General features: G+C 43.1%; 1 protein-coding gene across 1 annotated transcript; it reads left to right on the top strand.

Annotated features, from left to right (window-relative positions):
* The first annotated feature begins 138 nt into the window (after positions 1 to 138).
* On the top strand, positions 139 to 21,922 carry WDR86 (WD repeat domain 86). The gene is made up of 7 exons (XM_071559891.1): positions 139 to 229; positions 620 to 902; positions 3,660 to 3,801; positions 5,333 to 5,765; positions 14,511 to 14,646; positions 18,598 to 18,701; positions 20,545 to 21,922. Exons 2-7 carry the CDS (start codon positions 740 to 742, stop codon positions 20,761 to 20,763), a joined length of 1,197 nt encoding a protein of 398 aa, XP_071415992.1. The 5' UTR covers positions 139 to 229; positions 620 to 739; the 3' UTR covers positions 20,764 to 21,922.
* Positions 21,923 to 22,524: the final 602 nt, after the last annotated feature.

Here is a 22,524-nt window from a genome sequence, read left to right as displayed (position 1 = left end):
CACCCACGAGGCAGCTCGAACATGGAGCGGGAGGTAATGGAGGCAGGGCCGGGGCGGGGGGTGAGGGACCGCCCCGGGGTGGGCTGAGGGGGCACGGCGGGAGCCCTGCCCGCCTCCCCGCGGGGGGGGGGGGGGAACCCGCGCTCGGCCCGGTGGCGGCTCCGGCGCCCCGGCGGGAGGAGGTTCCCCCTCCCCGGAGGTCGAATGCGGGATCGCCGCGTCCGGGGCGGTGAGTACCGGGGGCGGGGATGCCGTGGGTCTGTGCGGGAGGGATGGCGGCAGCCCCGGGGTCCGCCCGAGTCCGGGCTCCCCTCTCAGAGGCGTCGCCTCCTCGGCGTGCCCCAGTCAGCTCTGAGGTCGCTGCCTCGGCGTGGGGGGGGGGCACCAGGTAGCAGCCCCGGCCGGGCTGGGTGCTCTCCGAGGGGCTGGACGTGCCTCGGTGCCCATGGAGAGGATGCCTCAGCCAGCGTGTGCACCCGTCTGCCGCCGCTGGGCTTCGGATCCTGCGGGGAAACAGACGCGCGATGGCTTTCAGCACGCCCTGAGGAAGCGACACCTCCACGGGGCAGATGAAATGGCTTAATGTGCTTTCCCGTTTCCCCTTTGTGTCCGTGCACAGGAGCGCGGATTGCCCCGCTGCTGTTTGGGAGCTGAGGTAATGGCAGCGCTCCGTCGGGGGGACGCGGCTGGAGGTGCGGGACGCCCTTGATCCCACCCCGAGGGCTCGGCCAGCGCCGGGATGGGCAACAGCGGCTCGGCCGTGAAGGTCTGCACGGACCACCAAGGAGGCATCAACTGGCTGAGCCTGAGCCCCGACGGGCAGCGGCTGCTGACGGGCAGCGAGGACGGCACGGCGCGGCTCTGGAGCACCGCCGACAGCCAGTGCCACGGGCACTTCCAAGGTACGGCGGTTCCTCCGCTCAGCCCGGGGTGCTGAGGTTAAGCACAGGCCACACAGCGTCTCCTGGGCTCTTGCAGTCCTTACAGCCCGCCGGGCAGCCAAAATCATGCTTGTTTTGATTTGTGGAGTTTTTGGGGGTATTTGTTACGGTAAGATTGAGCAGAAGCTGTTTCAACCCCAAGCAGGTTACCATGCACGGATCATTTTATCTCAGGGTTTGGAATGTAGCAGTCATTTAACTGTTGTCTCTTTCTGGAAGCCCTCTGTTTTACACTCTGAAAAAATGACTTTTTGTTTCTCTCTTTCTGTCTGTCGTTTTTTTTTATCCTTTTAATCATCTCATTTTCCAGACAGTCTTTATTTAGTACCCCTTGACCCAGAAGTCTGGAAAGAAACCTTACTAAATAGGTTATTTTTTTTTCCACCACATTTGACAAACAGAAATGTTAATTGCTGTTTTGGGTTTTTTTCCAATTTAAATTGATTTTGTGTCTTAAACAAAATTTATTGTTCTTAGACTAGCATGTCAACAATTAAAAAGAAAAGGAAAACTCTGTAAGTACAATCCTGCAGAAGTCAGATGTGAGCTGAAGATGTTTATATTCTCACTCATGTTCTTTTAGTACATAAAAAAAATCTGTTAAATTTGGAATGTCTAACTTTTTTCTTCAAAAGAGGAAATCACATTGCTGTGATTTTCTTGTTGTTTGTTTGTTTGCTTGCTTGTTGTTCACTACGGAGTATTGTCTTTTTCCCCACATCCTGCCATAGCTACTTCTGAAAAACTCGCTGCATTTGATTTAGGCTTAGAAATCTTTTTAAACCACTAATTAGCTCTTAACTAGAAAGAGAAATGTATTGGATAATATTCATTATTACGGAATCTGGCCTATGTACTGCCAGTGTTTGGGATAAACGCTAAAGAAGTTTGGCTGGGTGGTTTGTGAACTGTCATTTGAATCAGATAATTGTATGTATTTTATATTTGTGCACACACACAGTTGTTGTGTAAAATGACATTTTACAAGCTGTAATTACTGATAAACCTGTATCTATATACACAGTTTCAAGCTCCACCACAGCACAACCAACAGACATGTGTGGTGGCTGCTCTTGGCCAGACCAGCACCAGACATTGCCTGCCACAGGGGGTTTTGGCATCCTCTGTGTGGGTCAAGTGTTACTGAGTTAAAACCTGACTGACAGACTTTGGTGCAGTTATCAAGATTGCTTTTTTGATCTCAGAGCAGGATTGTATGGTGCTGTAAGAAAAAATCCTGTGGTTGAAACCTGTCCCATTTAGCCTGCTTTAACAGTGAAGTTTCGCAAATATGGGAGAGAATGACTATAGTTTTTCTTATAACCCTGGTGATCTGTTTAATTTTTGGCATCTGATGAATTTGCTATAGAGGAAGCAAGCCACATGTTTGTAATGGGGCTTCTAGTTTGCTTTTGAACTACAACAATGCTTTTGAACTACAGGAATTGTAGTGAAATCTGTTTTTTACAGTCAGTGAAACTGTTTTATTGGGCCGTCTGCTTTCCCTCAGTTTTTTTACCATCTCTTTATTTTACAACATGATTGTGTTTTTCTAATACCTTTGTCCATCTGTCTCTCTTTAATCACATTTGTTCTTCTTAGATTTTTTCTTTTTTTTCTCAAAGAATAATATTTAAATCACAGTAGAGCCCATAAGCTTCAACCAGAACTATGACTCTTGTGATAGTGACTCAAGAGGAAGCAGTTCTAATCCTGAAAGCTTACAGTCTAAATATTAAAAGTAAAGAATGCAAGGTAATACTGGAACAATGATTAGATAGATAATAACAATTCCACACAAAATCTTGAGCGAAGCTGGGACTTGAATCCTGAGGTGATTTTTAAATGCAGTGCGTTTAATGTTGCAATAGGAAAATGACACATCTTGCTAAGCAACAACAAAAGCTTGAGGTTGTAATATTGATTCCTCTTTGCTGGCATTATGCTGCTTGTCAGCATGACATCTTTAGAGCAGTGGTTGTGTATGGTTTTTATTGTAACTGTAGAATCCCAAAGTACTCAGAGTATTGTATAAACAATTGTGCTCTTATTTTGTCTTTCTGTGTCATTTCCTTAAAAGGTATACTGATATTTTGAAAATTGTGGGGTTTATTCGTGTTATTAGTCATGATGGGGAAAGTATTGGCTGACTATTTACCAGATGTGTTTTTGTTTGCTTTTCATTCTGCCTGGACAATAAAACTAACCTTGCTGGTAAGTCTCACGTTGCTTCCTTTTTGCAGAGTTTCATGCTTTAATTTATGGCTGTTTGTATTCTGAAAATCAATGGGTTGGGTTGAAATGCAGCCTTTTTACCCCCTGAGTTCAGAAGAAGGAAGCAAAAGTATTTCTTTATTAAAAAAATAAGCAGATTTTTTTTATTGGTTTTAAACTTCATTAGTCTGAGTTTTATATTGATATTAGTTTAGCTCATTACATTTCTGTAATGCTTTTTGATTTCCCTGATTGTTGGAACTGTACAGTTTTAGTTTTTCACTTAATCCTGGTATCAGTGAATTTTTCTGCTGTTGCTTGAAATGGTTGTATTTTTAAGAAATCCTTTAACATGAAGAATATGTTGATGCATTCAAAACCAGAGTTTCAATCCTTTGTTTGTTTTATTTTTCTTTTCTAAGGTGAAGGGCTTGACTAGTCTGTCCTGCTTCCACTCAGAATGATTGATTTATTTCCTTTGTTAATTTCCTTTGTTATTCCCAGGACATGAAAGTTACATCACCTTTTGCCACTTGGAAAACGAGGCTGCCTTCACGTGTAGTGCAGATCACACCATTCGGAAGTGGGATGTGATGACGGGCCAGTGCCTGGCCATTTACCGAGGACACACGTCCATTGTGAACAGGTTGGTTCCCTGGAGTTCTCCCCCTGCGTTCCTGTGATCTGTTACCACATCTGTTATCATTTTACTGCAGTTCTCCATCACATCTATTGTCATTTTCCTGCAGTTCTCCATTACTACCCTCATAAAAAGGGGTTGTGCAAACCTTTGAGTTCGTGCTACGCGTGTTCTGTGCTGCAGTGATCAGTTTTCCAAACAGCAGTGCTGACACAGCCACAGACAGCAGATAGGAGAGAAATGAAAGGCAAACAGCAGGGGGATTGAATCCAGGGCTAGGAATGAAATTCCAGAAGAAATTATCAAATTGATAACAGATGCTTCTGATAAATAGATTTTAAAAAATCGTGTCAAGTCTTTGTGTCACCAAGAGGGATAAAGTCAGGGCTTTTTCTGGAATTATTATTACTGTTTGTGCAAATGAGGTTCAATATTAAACTATTAAACTAATTGTGTGTGGCTGATGGGCCTGTTCATTTAGAGTGCCTCTTAATAGTTGGACTGGATTTAATTAATGCCAAATAGACTAGTCAGAGATTGATATTTTTTAACATTTCTGGTGGGCGTGTGGATTTTTTTGTTCCTTACTAAACTCAAAACACATACGATGTGTAGCAAGATTCTGTAAATAGTTAGGAAGGCTGGCTCTGTGTTTTGGCACTGATCTGATTTTTGCTTGAATCAGCAAATGGGAAATGTGTTCCCTATTCGTATGACTTTGTTGCCTGTTTGAAAGGTTCCAGAGAACCAAACTCAGCTCACAAAGAAGGCAGGTTATGGATCTTCCCTATCTCTGCTTTGGAAAGATAAACTCTAGAGATTTTTCTGTTATTATTTGTTTGTGCTGCTACAACTCATTGTTTTGGAGGCCCAGTAAGTTGAATCCCTGAGCTGTAATCTCTGATTTACTCTTCAGTTATGTGGGATGCTCTTTCTTTACCTTTTTTGAGATCCTGGGCTATGTGAAATTAGGTGTATATTTTTTTTCTTGTACTCTGTTTGATGGTGGAAAGATGATTATCTTTGCACACTGTCAGTTACAGTTCAAGTTCCTAGAATATTTTTTTGCTGTTACTTTGAATCCAAGCTATTGTCATAGGTCAGTTTATAAATGATTTTTTGTAAAGAAATATTAATAAATAATTACCAAGAATGAGTTCTTAAAAAAACCCCAACCCACAACAAAAACCACCCAACACAACAAACTTGTAACTATCATATGTAACTCATGAAAGGTACATAATAGTCCTATTGGAAAGAATTTTAGAAAAACATAAATGCCCAGAGTTACAATGGTACAGTGTAAAAATATCTGCATCAGTGTGCCTGAACAAGGGGGCACAAATAAATCTCAAAACCAACAACAACAAATGTTTAAGAATCAGGTGTATTAAAGAGTGACAATTAATTGGGGTTATATATGTTGTATTCATGCTACCGTTTCATATTTCAGGGTGCTTGGCATTGAAATGGTGACAAAACATGGTTATGTAAAAAGAATGATGCTATTCATACACGCAAACTCTATTTTTTGCAGGATCCTGGTTGCCAAAGACTATCTCTTCAGTGGCTCCTATGACAGGACAGCCCGCTGTTGGAGCGTGGACAAGGAGAAACAAATCCAGGAATTCCGCGGCCATCGGAACTGCGTCCTGACTCTAGCTCACTATTCCTCCAGGGATGTTCTTGAGGAAGAGGAGGAGGAAGAGGAGGAGGAGGAGAGAGTGAGCAGAGACCTGCTGGTGACAGGGAGCACTGACTGCACTGTGAAGGTCTGGTGGGTGTCCAGCGGGCGCTGCTACCAAACTCTGCTGGGACACACCGGGGCCGTCCTGTGCCTTACACTTGACGCACCAAACCGGGAGCTCTTCTCTGGCAGCACAGATTACACCATTCGGACCTGGAATATTGTCACTGGTGAGCAGCTCAAAGTGTTCAAAGAGCACCAAGGATCAGTAATTTGCCTAGAGGTAAGAGCAGAGGCTTCTTCAAGAGCCTTTGGAAAGGGGTGTCCAGGTCTTAACACCTGCGGGTCTCAATTGTCTTTTCATTCATAAAGAAGCTCTTACAACACAGGTTATAAATGGTAAGATTAAATATTCATGTAATAACAAAATAATAGTGCTCCTTGGTCTTGAGACAAATCCTCTTTCCTAAAACACTTTTTGATCTCATCTAGTCTAACTTCTAGCTCAGTATCTATTTGAATCCTCCTAGGTCTTGGAACTCATGATTAGGTTTGCTGAGAGCGCTGTTCGTCTGAGTAGGATTGTGTAAACAGGATCACCAGACTAAAGAAAATAACATAAGCAAGTAAATAGTCATGGGGTCAGATAACTTAAAAAAGGAGAGGGGAAAAAATTCAGAGTAAACCAGCTAACTTATAAAACCCCAAACCAAAATTGTGGGCAAAAGATAATAGGAGAGCATAAAGCTGAAAGAAGTCCTACCTTAAAAACTGCACAGACATAATTTGAGAAAAGGAAGGGAGAAAGAAATGGCCAAGACAAGGAAATGGGCAAGGAAAATGGAACAGACCAGTAGAGCATGAGGAAGAGAAATCAGAAAATTATGAAGGAAAAAGGGGGGAAATGTAACATGGTCTCAAAAACTATACTCTGTTTTTGTGTTTGCAGTATTTTCCTGGAGAATGCTGCCAGACTTGCTAACATTACAGGGGAGAGGAAGAGGTTAGGCAGATGAAGCAAAATGGGATTTACCGCACAAGCACTTACCCTGTGCACTCATTTCCCACCAGAAAATGCTCATAGTGTGTTTAAAGAGAGTATATGATGGTCTGTAACTTAGTTTCAGGTCAGCATAAATGTTTATAAATGTGTGTGTCTGTAGTTAATGACAGTAGTTTCCTTTCTGCTCTCTTTGTTGTCTATAAGTGTTTTTCCCTTACAGTGGCTACAGGATGTATTTTTTATAGCTATTTAATAAATGTTGCCTTTGTTTCTAGAGAAGGTGGTCATAGCTGACACTAACAGAATAAAAACCTGAGAGTATTGAAGAAATTCAGTTTTTCTTCACTTTTTGAAAGGAAAACAAAAACCCACACAAAATCATGTTACCCTGGAGTAATATTTGTCTTGCTTGGGTAAATTCTCAGTGTTAAAGCTTGTTTTCATGATATTGTGGTAATGTATTTTGAGGATGCTGAAGTAAATCCGTTGTTCTCAGTGTCACGCTATGTTTTGTTGTTTAATTGTAGCCCTTCTCCAGGGCACAGATTGGCAACAACAGAGCTTGCTTTAATTTAATTGGGTTCTTGCTAAAATTGTTGCACAAAACTGGCTTGACCCTCTCCCAGAAGCCTGGAAAATTCAATTATGCTCTCTGAATGCTCAGGAATGAGCAATGCTTCCCTGCTTGTGAGCACAGAGTTAAACAATGGTTTTAAACAAACAGGACTTCTTGTAGGGGAGAAGAAAAGCAAACCCAATACATCTATTTGGAAAACCTGAACAATTCAGAGTACACAAGACTGCTGCTGCCAAGACTGTGTTGGCAACAGTCCTGGCCAAATCCTCTTCTAGCTGTGAGTAACTGGTAGTCCCTCACTTCGCTCATCACCAGTTGATGTTTGAGGCTGGGAGAGTCCAGCTGAGGTACATACGGGCCCCCACAGAGAGCATTTAGTGTCTAGGCCTCTCAACCCAGCTTAAGCAGTCACTGTACTGCTGTTGAATAGCTTTAGGCTGTTGATCTTTCCTAATTCCTCCCTCTGCCTAACTGGGTTCAACACTGTCCCTTCTGTTCCACTTGGCAGCCTCTCAGCACAGCCCACATGGTATTTTCATTCTTTTAGAAAGGGGTCAATCACCAGAATCCATACAAAGATGTTACAACAGAAAGGAAACTTTCTGAACAGAGGTGCTTATTTTTTATTTATTTTTGTTTTCTTTTCAAAAGCTCTTGGAGCCTTTTTTTGCCTTGGGCGTCTTAGTTAGTGACAGTGTTGCAATCTGTGGCAGTGAGTTGGGATGGTGTTTTTCAAACCCTGGGTCAGGAAGGACTTGGAGGTAGTTGTGAGTTGCTCACAGTAGCCAGCAGACAGTTTTAATTGTTGACAGTAATTCATTTTCTTCAGGGCAGAAGCAAGCTGCTAATTACCCCTCTCCTGGAGGAGCTGAGTTGGCACCAGGAATTAAAGGCAGTTACCTGTTCTCTGGGTCATATAATGCTTGTGTGGGGAAATTTAAGGGAAAGAAAAATAAAGATTTATTTTCATTTTATTTATTCAAATAAAGATCCCTAAGGGAGGGTGACCTTTCAAAAAGTTTGAGAAATGCTCAGTGTGATCTTTTGTCCTGGACACAGATCAGGAAAAAATTTGGATATTGAGACCATATTTTCCCCAACTTTAAAAAGCTGTTATTAACGGGAATGCCCTGGGATGTTCTGAACTGCTGCAAATTAGGTCCAGCCTGTTCCAGTCCTCTCCCATTACTTTCCAGTAAATACCAATAGTGTTGCTGTAGCAGTGAATGGAAATTCCTGGAACTTCCTGAAGGAGTTTTCTGGCTAGATAGCCATACAACACACCCATGTTATCCACCTTGTTTCCTGCAGAGCTGGCCAGTGGAAAGCAGTGGGGTGATGCCACAAGGAATGTTGAGATTTGGAATGTTCCCCAGTTGCTCTAAGATCCTCCTTTAGGTGCTGTTGCCAGTGTAGGTTAGAGGAGCCTGGAAACAGCTCTAATTCAGCAGGGAAGAAGAGAAATGCCTTGGTGAGCTTTAGGCTTTCCCTTTTCCCCTGTCTTTGGTGGGTGAGCTGTTTGTATTCCCCAGGGCTGGTCCTGCTGTCCCGGGGTCAGCCTGTGGAAGGCAAGTCACCAGCTGAACTGACTGTGTGTGCTCTGCTGTCACGGGAGTTCTGCTGCAGGTACCAGCTTCTAATGCCACTTTCCTCTTCCTTGCACCATTTAAATAGAGCTGAGGGAAAGTCTCCTGGTGAAACCTGTCTGCAGTGGAAGTTGTGTCCATGATAGGTGCTTTGACAGCATTGATCACTTGATTTTCACACTCGGGCAAGGTAACTCACCATGGAGCAGCCAGAACTCTCTTCATCGTCTTCCTCCTGCAGTGCGTTGATCTCTTGGCACATAAAGTACAGCAGCTGTTTTGAGAGCTCCCTCTTCAATGAGAGCCAATAATGAAATTTTATAGGAAGTGATGGGAAAAAGCAAGGGTGGGCTGAGTATAATCACAGCTCTTGCTCGTTCTTCCACTTAAAAATTTCAGGCCTGGCTGAAGACCAGTATTTGCAATTAATAATGAAACATGCATTTTCATTAACATGATGCTCTGCAAAAGGCTGAATGACCCTGATTTAAATATTTACTTGTGTATGTTTTTCTAAATGCCTCCGAAATAGCTTTGCAAACTGTTCACTGTTCACGGGGTTTGCTTTGTCCTTTGCTGATTGTTCTGCCTCTTCAGTATTTATCAAAATTGTGCTGCCAAAAGCGGGCAGAGAGAAGTGATCCATCTCGGACTTTAGCTTGGATCCTACAGCAAACATTCTTGCAAGGGAACTTCTTTTTGAAGAACATGAACATGAGTGGGCAAAGACTTGCTTCTGGTTTTCCTGCAAAAGATCCTTTGTTTAGACCATTCCCTTCAGTTGCCTTTTAAAGCTGAGTAGAAGAAAAGAATGCTTTGAACAAAGCCACTGCCTGAACTCTGTTTATGTGCTTAACTGTTGTGATCATGGGGACAGAGATGTTTTCCTGCCACACCAGTTAAATTAAGCACACACATATTTTGTAATCTGTGTTTGTTGCATCAGAGGATGAAGATGTGAATTAGAGGAACATGAATGTGTACAACACCTGTAGAAAGGAAATGTGTTTTTAGGGCCATTACTTTGCACTGCAGTAAAAAAGTTGAAAATAGTTCCCTAACAGCCAGACCAGAGAGCTCATTCTAGATGGATTCTCAGGAAAAAACCAACAATTTCTTGCCCACAGGGAGTTTGTTAGCTCATTAAAATGAATGTGGCTTGAATGGGATCCTGAAAGTCTTAACTCAGCCAAAGCTTACATAGTTGTAAACTCAAGTTTGGTCCAAGTTGGATGATTTTTAACCTTTAAGTGGCTGTGAATAGAAGACCCAGCTGGCAGACTGTAGGAACACTGACCCCCATGAGAAGAACAGGCTGGTGGTGGGACACGTGGCTGCTGATATGAACTCATCCTGAAGTTCCTGGGATCAAGTCTGAGTGCAATGACCTTCAGAAAAAGGATGTGCCCAAAGCTCCTTGGAGAGCCAATTGGCTCTCCTTGGCTGAGAATTAAATAGTTGCTTATAGGAAAGGTTAATTGGGATGGCAAAGTCTATTCCTGTAAGGTTGAAATACCTCCTAAACTTCTCTTTTGCAGATATTTTTGAGATTCTTACAGGTAGAAATTGTCTTAAGCTGAGGACATATTTATCTTAAGCTGCTGCACATATTCGGTCAATCCAAGCTTGTGGAGCAATAGGGTTGTGATTGTCTTGAAACACCAACTCTGGATGTGATAATTTGATTTTTTATTAAAATTCTGGTGTGTTTTGGGGGCACAGCCTTGTCTTATTAATGAAACCTGTAACTACTTCAGTGTTTACAGCTTGTATTTTGCTGCTGCTGTTTCTTTGCAACTCACAAGCAGTCTGACTGAACTTTTTCATGGAATGGTACATCTCCAGTACTTTGGCGTGGGAATTAAGAAAAAATTGCTCTGTTCATGTCTCTCGCTGTTTTATCAGGTTCCAAGCAAAGTGTCTTAGAGTGATGAGAAAAATTAGCAGAATTTCAAATATCAATGCAGTGATTTTTTTTCCCTGCTGTCTGGCTGAGGCTTTAGAACTGGGCATCTGACTATCATCAGGTTTTTAATTTTTTGGAAGCTACTTGGGTTTGAAATGTCCATTCAGCCCATTAATATCTGAGTTGAAAATCTGTTGTGTGTTGTCCAGTCTGCCACAGATGTCCTTGCCTGGCCATGCTATTCCATGTCAGGAGCTTTGTTGGGCAGTTAGCCAAAGTGTGAACCAAGTGCATAGAAGCCAGCCAAGGGAAATACAGCTTTGGAAATATCACTGCTTCTCTGGGCAGTTGCAGATTGGAATATGTAACCATTTCTACTGATCATTTTTAAACCACAGCATGTGGGGCCAGTCTGTAAGTGCTTTGGCTGGGGGAACAGTAAATGATGATGATTATTATTTTGATTAAATACAGATATGTGAAGTGTTGTAGTTTAGGCTAGAGTTGTATGCTAGACCGACCTTTGGTCAATTGAAGGAGGACTGATCTTGCCTAAATTGATCTGGCTACAGCTGAGAAAGTTGTCCTTGTTGGGGGAAGAAATAGCAAGTTTTAAGGTGAGATTTGTTTCAGATGTGCTTCAGGATGAGATGAATTGTGCCCTAAACTGCAGTGACTGCAAAGGTCTATCTTAGCTGTACAGATCTGCACCAATTTAGATGAGATTATGCCTATCACATCACCTAAGGCAGATCTGATTTGCAGCTTCAGCCTGAGCTGATGGCTCTTGATGGCTTTCTCCAGTAATAGCCATTTCGTGCTCTGTTTTATAAAAATACCCTGGAAATGAGAGGCCGTGTGACAGTCAGAGGGGTTTTGCTGTTGGCTGTTGGCAGGCTTAGTCTGTAGCATCTGGTGGATTGTTTAACCTGTTTGTATTTCAGTTTCCATGCATGGCTGAGAATCCTCTGCTGCTGTGCTCACCTGCTTCAACTGGTGAGGAGGGAGGAAGGTGCACAGATGTGTATGATGGGGCAGTCTAGGGTAGCACAGAGGCTTTGAATTTAGTGAAGATGGTTGGTGTTCCAGAGATCTCCCCACATCTGTGACTGGGCATTGGAAAGCGAACCCTGTCCTGGGCTGCATCAACAGCAGCGAGGGCAGCAGGTCAGGGAGGGGATTCTCCCCCTTTACTCTGCTCTCATGAGACCCCACCTGCAGTGCTGCATCCAGCCCTGGGGCCTCCAACATAGGAAGGATGTGGTGGACCTGTTGGAGGGGTTCCAGAGGAGGCCATGAAGATGCTCTGAGAGCTGGAGTACCTCTCTTATGAAGACAACAGGAGAGAATAGGGTTGTTCAGCCTGAGAGAGAGAAGGCTCCGGAGAGACCTTAGACTACCTCCCAGTACCCAAAGAGGTTCCAAGACAGCTGGAGAGGGAATTCTTACAAGGGCATGAAGTGTTGGAACAAGGGGAAATGCCTTTAAACTAAAATAAAGTAGATCTAGTTTAGATATTAGGAAGAAATTCTTGACTGGGAGGGTGGTGATGCCCTGGCACAGTTTGCCCACTTCCATCCCTGAAGTGTTCTAAGCAAGGTTGGACGGGTCTCTGAGCAACGTGGTCTAGTGGAAGGTACCCCTGCCCATGGCAGGGGGGTTGGAACTGCGTGATCTTTTGGTCCCTTCCAACCCAAACCATTCTATGATTCTAAGGCTTTTACAATCCTGGTGCCATAAATTATCTAAGTAACCCCATGGGATTTAATACATTTCTATGTCTAGTAAATTAGCAAATCTAGGCAAGTTGCAGCTCTTCTGTTTCACTTTGGCATTCAGACACCCACTTAAATGTAGAAATGAAGCAGCAAAACCTAATGTACCACTAATGCAGAGTGGCATTTACCTGTAGGAAGTTATAATTTAGTGTTTTCCCTTGTTCAGTGGGTGGGTTGATGCTGCTAGCAAGATGTTCAAAAAAGAAATCCTACAACTTGGCCAAGAACTGCATAGCAGAATCTATGCAGAGCATCCTCTTCCAGTTAGCAGGTGCATCATGAAAATCTCTTCATGCTCATTCAGGCCAAGTTTGGAAGTAAAAAACTCAGGTTATCTTCCTCAGGCTAACAGAGTGGCTCTTGGTTTTTGTCAGTGCTGCTGGCCATTTGTTCTCTTTCCTCATTGAGATACAATATTAATGCTGTCGTTAAAACAGCTTAAAAGTAATAGGAAGTGACATTTCAAAGTACTGCTGGCTTTTAACAGTGGTTTGTGTTTTACAAGCTCCTGGCATTTAGCTATGAATTCATCCCATGGGCCAGTTCTGCTGGTAGGAAGTGTGGCATTGCCTGCTCTGTCTTTACTGGTGGGAGCTGTGACCAGCAAACCTCTTGCTCTGCCTGCCTTCATTTTTTCTGTGGGTTAGCACAGTCCCATCACTGTAGTGCTTTGTATCTTAAAATACCTTTAGTTTCATCTTGTAAAACAGCACAATGTTGTTTATTACAAAGCTAACTTACAATGCCTTTTGGGAATGGGGTCATTCCTTTTTGGATTGGGAGTGGAAATGGAAGGGCATGAAAAACATTCCAGCCTTACAGATACAGAGCATGCAAAGAGTGGGGACCAAAGGTTTGTAATTTTCTAAGGTGGCAGAATAACCAGACCCTTAAAAGAGCCCTGAGAGCAAAATCCGTGACAAGTGAATTTGTCATTTGTTGTGCACTTGATTCCTGGAGATACCTGGGAAGCATTGGAGGTTAGGGAACTGCTGATCATTTAAACCTTCTGATCTGTGTGTCTGGGGGGAAAACAAGGTATCCTTACTTCTTATGCAAATTCCATTTCTGGGCAGGGAGTGGAGAGGGGGCTGTCAGTGTGTCAGGGCTCTCTCCTTCTTGTCCCTCCATCCCTTTGATACAGAGGTTGCTGCAAGCCCATGAAACTTGGAGGGGTGTGCAGTCAGGGTTCTGCAGAACAATGGCTGTGAAAACCCTTAGTTTGATTTTGTTAGACAAACAGAGAATGCCAGATTTTTCTCTGCACTGTGGATTTTTTCCTTGCTGATCTTCCAGGTTTTATACAGTTAGTTTACTGTGTATTGCTTGGTTTAATAGTCTTGCACAAACCACTTATTTTCTGTCTCAGATTTCCAAGTGCGGTCCTTCCTTTCGTCATTCTCTGTCGTGTCTGGGTGGAATAAAACCCACCCTCCCCACCAGTGAGTTCTCACAGTGTACAGGAGGAGTGGTGGAATGAGGCACTGTTCTTCTTGGGGAGTTATAGGCAGAATTGCTCTAAACACACAGCACAAGACAATCTGATTGAAGAGGTTTAAAAGCCTCTCTAAGTGGTGGTTATTTATTTAATCATTCAATAACACAGTCTAAAAAGACTTGTGGAAATGCAGATATAGGACAGTTTCAAGGAAGAGTTAGTGTTTCCAAATGCTAACCTTGTGCAGAGTGATCATACCAAGTATAAAACCTGTTTTATGGTGTGTAGGATTTTAATTTTAATTTACCTTTTTGGTTTTGTTACTCAGAATGGTTCTGAAATTTTTGTTGTAATTAAAACTTACAATCCAATAGGAGTTCCTGTAAAATGTGCTTTCAAAAACTACACTGCTAGGGCTTTTCTTGAGGCTGTAATAATGTAACTAATTATGGAAGCAGAGTTAGCATTATTAAGCTCACTGGAAACCTGCCTGCTTGCACCAGCAGATGGGCTCAGTTTTTATCTTCTGAAAGCTGGGAGCTGTTTTTAAGGCCCAGAAGTCAATGGGAGACACAATTGTGAAGAGCACAAGGTTGGTTTGCTCACTCTCCCTCTGTTTCAAGGTGAAGCTGTTGCTGTTGGGTTGGAAACTGACTTTGGATGAGTCACTTCAGTGCAGTTCTCTCACAAAGGAATGTGCCAGAGAGATGATTGATGATGTCTTTTTCTCTTCCCTCCAGCTCGTGAACCGGCACTTGTATTCGGGGAGCGCAGACAGGACAGTCAAGTGCTGGTTAGTTGACACTGGGGAGCGAATCCAAACCTACAAGGCTCACAAACACAGCGTTAGCACTTTGAAATACCACGCTGGGATCTGTAAGTTGCCTTTCCTGTATTCAGCAATCCCCTGACTCCTTTTCGATGGTTCTCTTTTAGTTGGAGGTTGTTAATGGAGAATAATTTTGAAGGCTTGTGAAATTGTAACTTTTTTTCAACTACAGCATGTTTATATTCTGGTTCAAACTTTGCTGCACTACTTCACATGGGAAGCTTAGATCTTCCCTTCATTTTCCTTCTCCTTCTTACAAAAGAGAGACAGTTGCTTTCTGTTACCAAGAAAAGTGGCTTAAGTCCTGGGCTGTCTGGGGGTTGTTTGGGTAGCCATAGTTTAACCTTGCAGGTCTGTCACCTGTTTCTTCTGCGTGCTTGGGGACAGCAAATGCTGCTGCTGGATACACAGCCCTGTGGCTGCCTCTGCTGCATTGTGGGTACTGTGTGATGGACTGTCATACACCAGAATCACCTCTCAGGTGCTCACTGCTGCTTTCTAACAATTCAGCTTCCTGTTCAGACTCTGACCATCTGCTGTTCACAAGTTCCTTTCCTCTTACCTTTCGTGGTTCATGTGTTTGTTCCCCAAACCACCTTTCTGCTGTGCTTACCTTACTCATGCTCTCAGCTCCACCATTTTCAGTCCTCATGATAATAGTGATTTCTGTACATAAGTGTCTATTGCTGACATGACAGTATATTCTGGCCATTCAACCTCACTCTGAACACCTCTCTGCACTGGCTTTCTTTCTGCATGTCATTTCTCCTGGTTTCTGGTCTTGGGTTGCAAGACAGCACCTCTGTTTCTATCAGTGAGACACTCTCTGTCATCCTGCCATTGGTGTTAGACCTGAGGTGCCTTCAGTTGCTTCACAAACAAGAACTTCTCTCCTCTAGGGATGGCCATGGCTGTCTTCAGCTAATCTAGACATGCAAAAGAGTTTGCTGATTTTGATTTTCATACTTCAGCTGTGAAGTGAACATACAACACTAAATGAATGGTTGCTATCTGGGCCTCGATCTCTCTTTTGGCAGACCGTCAGTGTGGTGGTGATAACTGGCTGACAGATGCAAGATGGTGCATGTTAGCAGAGAGTTGTACCTGCAGTTGTCTAGCACCATGCTTGCCGTGGCTGACTGACTACATTTATAACTCAGTGACTGAATTGATTTCTAAATTACATTTGGAAACAACGTGTAACCAAGCCTAGAGGTAGAATTTTATTTCAGTCAGGAAACCTTTTTTTGGTCTTCCTTTCAGCATGAGATTTGCACCTACTTTTCTCCATTAAAATAGTTAGTTTTATTCACAGTTATTTCAGCTCTCCTCATCTACGTTGCAGAACTACCCCATTCTCCCGTACCTGCAGGTTGTAATTTCTGCTGATTTCAGCTTATGCTATTAGCTAGAAGGCTGAAATGGAAGGGAGAAAGCTCTGAGCCTGTGCTGTGCCCTGTGTTGTTACTGCTGCAAGATGCAGGCGGGGAGCAAGGGAAATGAACCAGAATTGTAATCCAGGATGACCACTGGCAGACAAAATACTGATAATTTTGTGTGCGTGTGTGTATTTTTGTCCTTTTAATTATAAAGACACAAACCAAAACATTGAATTAATCAAGACTAGCCAAAGGTGAGATAACTGTGCTGAGCTGATGTTGGCATCATCCAGCAAGGAATAGTCATGTCTGGGTGGGAGATAGAGACACTGTCTCTTTCATTAATGAGACCTCCAGAGTGGCATTTTTTCAGTCTTGTTCCTACTTTTCATGCAACCAGTACAGACTTGACCACACTCTAAAGAAAGTTTAGGCTCAAACAAAAGTTTCATTATCTGATACCACCTCCATCAGCTCTGCAGCTTTCTCTTCCCCCTCATTCTACCACCCTGCCCCTGTCACACAAATACATTATTTTTCCATAACACTCTTTTTTTTCCCTTAAAATACAGACAATATTGCTACATTTAGTCAGACCTGTGAAGAACATCCTGACACTGTGATAGAAGTGTTCACAGAGTTATTTAAGATCTCATTTTAAATCTAATGCAGAATTACTGAAAGTGTCAAACAGGGAGAATTGAATTGTTCCACTTGAAGAGTAGGAAAAGATGCCCTGGAAAAATAGTAGGAACTTGTTTGAATGCATGTTAATTCTTGAAAGAGGAAATGTCTCCTTAAAAATTAATTTATATACTATTATTGCTTGCATTACTGTGTGTTTCCAAGAAAGTTTTATGGTGTACAGGAAGTCCTGACAGATCTAAGAACTATGATTTAAATCCTCAGAATGTGTTTCCAGTGGTTTTTCCTCAGTCTGCTTGTATAATTAATAGCATGGGGAATATTGCAGCTGGTTTTCAATCTAATTTACTTAATGATATGTTGATTATTTCTCCCTTGCAGTGTGTGCACAGTCCTTTAAATTTGAATGTGGTTTATATTTTTTCATGTTGCAAAAACTCCAAGGGAACGTTTAAAAACTGTTCTCCCTCTCAACGCTCTATGAAATTTAAGTAAAAAATAACATTAATTGTTGGGGGTTTTTTTGTTGTTTATTTCACAGGTGGTATATATAAATATGTATTTAAATGCTAGGTCTGGGGTAGATCTCTTGCTCTTCTTTGAAATTCAGAGGTCAAAGAGACTTTCTACATCTAGAGTGACAGTTCAAAAGATGTAAAGGATGTCTGTCAAAAGTAAAATTCTGATCAGAATAGCTGAAGTAAATGACAGCTGCATAGTGAAAACAGCTCTTAATTAGTTCCCACTCTCTGCATGTGTGTAACAGAATTAAGTGACTGCCTTTCACTGGAAAAAAAATGGGCACCTGTTCCCTGCTGTACTTTGTTGTTACTTGTTTGCAGACTGGGACACAGTGGTTTTTCAGGATTCTGTTGGCAGTGGAATTTATAGTGGCCCATATAAAATGACATTGATTTTCCACATCCAGGATTTTCTTGGAAGTGTATCCAGGAGGTGCCAAGTTTCCTGCTGTTTCATTTGAAGTGGGAAAGCTGATGGCAGTATGTAGCCTGTTCTCTCATCTCTTGTTGGGAGTTCTGAATTTACTGCCATGATGGTTTTTTCACCTCTCTTTAAAGATTCAGTCCTGACATCTTCCAAAAGAGAAGGAATCTGTGGTCTTGGGGCACTTTGGTTTTGTGAAAATCTTTCCATGCTAGTGGCTTTTGCAAATACATGAAATGCAGGAAGCAGTGAATATATTGCTCTTTGCAGCTCTGAAATATTTATCTCTAGATAAACTTGAGGAGTTTGGGTTAACTGAAGGAAAGTGAGTGTTTGTAAAGGGGGTTTGTGACCTCTAAAGCAAATGGGCTCCTTTTTGAGCATATTGCTAAGAACAAAATCTAAATATTAGCGCTGCCTTATAGTTGCTGAATGCAGCACTTCTGGGGATCTGATGTGAAGATCTTGAAGTGCTGAGAAATTGTTCCTTGAACATGTTAAGTTACCCTAAGGAAACCTGATGAGCAGCCAAAATTTGTGGTCATTCTTCATTTACTTACCCCTGCCCTGCCCCTCTTGGATCAGCAGAGGTGATGCATATACTGTAGTACTAAATGTAAACCTGTAAAGAACTGTGGTAAAGCAAATGGAAGGCTTAGTGGAAATCCTTAAAGCTAAACTTGAGATAAATTGCCTGCTTAGAGTTACTGAGAAATGTATAGGCAGGGAAAGACATGTGAAAGAGAGAAGCAGAAACAGATACTTGAAGCGTGTGTACAGTGAAAGGTTGGTGTGTGTAGGAACTTCAGGCTTAAGACAGTTCAGTGTTTTGAAAAATACAACTGAAAAGAAGCACTCTGGGGGTCAGCTAAATGAAAATTATCTGAGCTGCTTTATTTGAGGGGAAAATGGAGCCAAAAAATGGTATGTCATGCTCCTTTGTGAGCATGTTTTAGGTATGTTTTTGAACAGTTCACTTGCATGAGCTGACCAGAGGTGGTTGCTCCCATCTGTGTGCTTGTGTTGCAGTGTTCACAGGGAGTGGCGATGCCTGTGCAAGAGCCTTCAATTCCAAGAGTGGAGTCCTGCAGAAGATCTTCCGAGGACACAAGTTCATCATCAACTGTATCCAGGTCAGGAAGGGGTTTCTTTGTGGGATTTCTCGCTTCTGCTTGCTCCCTGATTTGTTTTGCGGGAAGTGGTGTGGCTGGCTGTTCTGTGTGTCTTGGAGTGGATGTAGTTCTAGGTAAGACTTGAGTATTCCATATGTAATTTTAGAAAAGCTTGTTAATAATAAGGGTAAGTGAAACCATGGAACGAGTCCCCAGGGATAGCCCTATGTCTGTGATGGGGTTTTTTTCAGGTCAGGTTAGAAGAGCAGCCACAACACATGAGGTGGATGTAACTGACGTTGTGTAGGGCATGGAACGGGCTCCAGCCTCATGAGACTCCTTCCATTACAAGACACTAATGATAAGTGTTTGCAGTGCTCCAGGGAGAAAAGTTTCTGCCTTATTCAGGCAGAATAATATATACCATCATCCCCCAAACCATCCTGGGACATGGCATCCCTAAACAGTCTGAAGCAGCTGTATGGTGATACAGGATCCACATCCTGCCAGACAGAGGAGTCTCTGGCACTCGCTTATAATTTTTCTAACAGCTATTTAAATGCCCTAAAAGTTGTTTGCATGTTGTTGAGGCATTTAAAAGTTAAAAGGGGAAGAATTAGTAATCCTTGGTAGCCATGCAAAGATCATAGAATGGTTTGGGTTGAAAGGGACCTTTAAGATCTTGTCCCAACACCCCTGCCATGAGCAGGGACACCTTCCACTAGACCAGGTTTCTCCAAGCCCCATCCAGCCTGGCCTTGAACACTTCCAGGAATGGCAAGTCCAATCTAAGAATATGCATCTCCCTGCATCACAACTCAGTGAAATCTGTGAGCAGGATGAGGATTTTGATTAACAATGTGAAACACCATCAGTATTTCTGGGAGGCTGACAGTCCAGAATAAAAAGAGAGGAGATAAAATTCCCTTTGATGTTGATCTCAAGCACATGAAGTTGTGTCTAGGGTTGTCTTTTGTATATTCTTTTGAATTAGCAAGTGGCTGGTTGGTCTTAAACTTCAAGCTTGTGGATACTGAGGACTAGTAGCAGACAATCACCTGGATGCATTTGGGTGGTAACTGATAGAATCCCTATGGTCAGCCCTAAGTATTGACAAAGCTTGCCATTGTATTTTTCTTTGTAATTTAATTTCTAACTGTACAAGGCAAAAAATCCTTGTAAGAGGACTGAGAAGTGATGACCTTAATATGATCTTAAGTGTATTACTGAAGGGTGAGGAGGCTGTGGTTGTGTGTGGTGCTCATGTAAGCCAGAGTGCTGATGGGATAGTCGCTGTCATGACCCCTCTCTGGTGACTGAGAGCACCTGTGGTGGACAGACTAATGGTTCATGAGGGAATTAAACCACAGGAGGGAATCAAGGTCAAATTACTGCTGGTTTGGAAGAACAATGGACTTAGAAGGAGGAATTGTATCTATAACTTACTGAAAAGGATGAAGGGAAGTGTGAGAAGGAAAGCGTTCCTGAACACCCCACTGATACTGATTTTGGTGCTTCCTGAAGCTCAGCATCAAAACCTGCAGTCTGAAAACAGCACAGAAATTCCCAGCTAATGTACTCTGACATCGAGTTTAGTTCCCCATTGCTTTTCTAATGGGTCTGGGTCATAAATAACTCTTGCTGTTTATATTTTATGCCTCTGTGAAGTGGCTGAGAAATGAGCCCTGACTTGGTAATGTCTCACCCCACTTCAGCAGCTTTTGTGATAATTTATACTGGCTCTTGCAATGAGCTCAGGCCTTAAGTGTTGGGATCAAGCTGTGTTTGCTCTGATTTTGGACTGTCTGATTGTGCAGATTCTGAGCTGTACAGTTTGGCATTAAGTGTGACCCTCTTGTTCCAGATCCACAATGAATTGCTCTACACAGCTTCCCATGATGGCACACTAAGGGTTTGGGACATCCGAGGAATCTGCAAGAGAAACAAGCGGCGTTTGAAGAAGGAGAGGTCTGTCCAGGGCAGGAGCTTGCAGAAGGGGAGTCTGTCTCGTCTCTTCAACAACAAAGTGGGCTGCATGGTACAGCAGGAGAACGGGGAACATGAGGCTGTTGAATTAATGTGACTGCCCAGAACGGACTTTCTGTCAGTGATCAAAGCTGAACCTTTTATTTTCTGCACCACTGTGCCCATGTAAATCAGAACCTGAAGAGAGATGGGAAATGGCTTTGCTTGAACCTCAGGGTTCTCCGTGACTGCCAGGTGGACTCCAGTCAGATTCTGTCACTACAGATGACTGAGCTGAGCAGCTCTGGGACCAGGAGGGAGGGCAGTGTTGTTCAGGTGTGGTACCTCTGCATGTCTGTGTGTGTATGTGCAATTAGGAACTTCCCTTGTTTCACTTCCCTTGGGCATAGAGGTGTTGCACATCTCTGCCTGTCCAGTGTCTGATGAGAGACATTTTCCCCTGTTCCTGTTGCCCATTCAGATGACCCCTGTTCTGCCCACTCTGACAGCGAAGGTGCCCTGCAGTACAGCTACACATTCCATCTTCACAGCCGAGCTTTGTGTCAGTCCTTGGCTGACGCAGCCAATGCAGGATGGTTTGTCTCAGCAGCAGGAGTTTAAAGCAGACTGGACACCTCTCTGGGAAGTTGGGAATAGCAGGACAGAAATAAATTTTATTTTAAACAAAACATAAGCCAGAAACCAAGCTTAAACCACAGCGCTTTTGTACCAAGGTCAGCTGTTTGCCAAGACACAGCAGTTCCCCTCCTCCCAACAATCCAGCAGGATCTTTTTTTACCTTTTAGTCTCATACTTCAGCAAAAGAAGCACCAGTGATTTCACACCTGTCTTCTGTGAGCTGCCAGGGTTGTGAGCTTCCAGACACCCACGTTGCTGGGTCATGGTTCCCAGGTGGGCAGCTCCTGGTGGGCTTCTCTGGAGGGCTTCATCTCAGCTCTGCAGTAGTTGGAAGGTGTGTTGTCTTTCCTTCTTAGGCTGTGTCTTGCTGGGTTGATACAGCATTGGATAAGCAGTCAAACTCAAGAGAAGCTCTCCCAGTCTTTTTTCAGGTTCATCCCTCTCTGATAACCACTGAGCCATGAATTAACAAGGGTTCTTATATTTTTCTATTTGCAGATCTAGCTCTTTGTAGAACCAGTCCAAAAATGCCTAACCACATGTTTTTATTTTTATGGCTTTATTTATTCTGTACTACGGCAAGATAAAAATGCTGTAATTCTTATTTAGAATGGATTAATAAACATGTGGCATCTACAGCCAACTGACTGTCTAGTTTTTATTTTTGCTCATTTAGAAGGGGGTTGGCTGGCTGCAGATGCACAGATAAGTTAGGAATGGATGGAATACGGGGAAAAAATGCCACGTTTACTTCTGAAACATTTCTTGCTTTCCCCTCCCTCCTGGGGCTGGAGTCAGGTGTGGGTGGAGCTGTCCTATCTCCCTCCAGTCAACAGCCTGCCAGAGCTCAATTTTCCCCTGTCAGGGGAAGAAGTAACCAGCTACAAGGCACAGCACAGGTATAAGGGAAAGCAGGGATGACAGAGACACATCTGACTCAGCTCTTACCCTGGTGGCACCAAAGATCCCCACTGTGACACCGTCACAACTGCGTCAATAGGTTGGGTTGGTCACCTGCCCTGCTCACCTCTCCTGCTGAGCAGCTTTGTTCTTACCTGGCAGGTTTCCACACCTAGTAGGACACAAAATTTAAATTATGTGAAATGTCTACAAAGAGACTAATTTGGGAAGTCATCTGCATTGTGCAGACTTAATTCCACTGTAAGCCTCTCAGTCCAGTCATTGTGGCTCAGTGCTGGCCCTGTGAGAGATGTTGATGAGCTGGTGGCTGCTGGATGAT

The sequence above is a fragment of the Pithys albifrons genome, chromosome 7, assembly GCF_047495875.1.
Source record: "Pithys albifrons albifrons isolate INPA30051 chromosome 7, PitAlb_v1, whole genome shotgun sequence".
Lineage (NCBI taxonomy): Eukaryota > Metazoa > Chordata > Aves > Passeriformes > Thamnophilidae > Pithys > Pithys albifrons.
The sequence above is the reverse complement of the archived record's forward strand: the minus strand, read 5'-3'. Positions and strand labels throughout refer to the sequence as shown.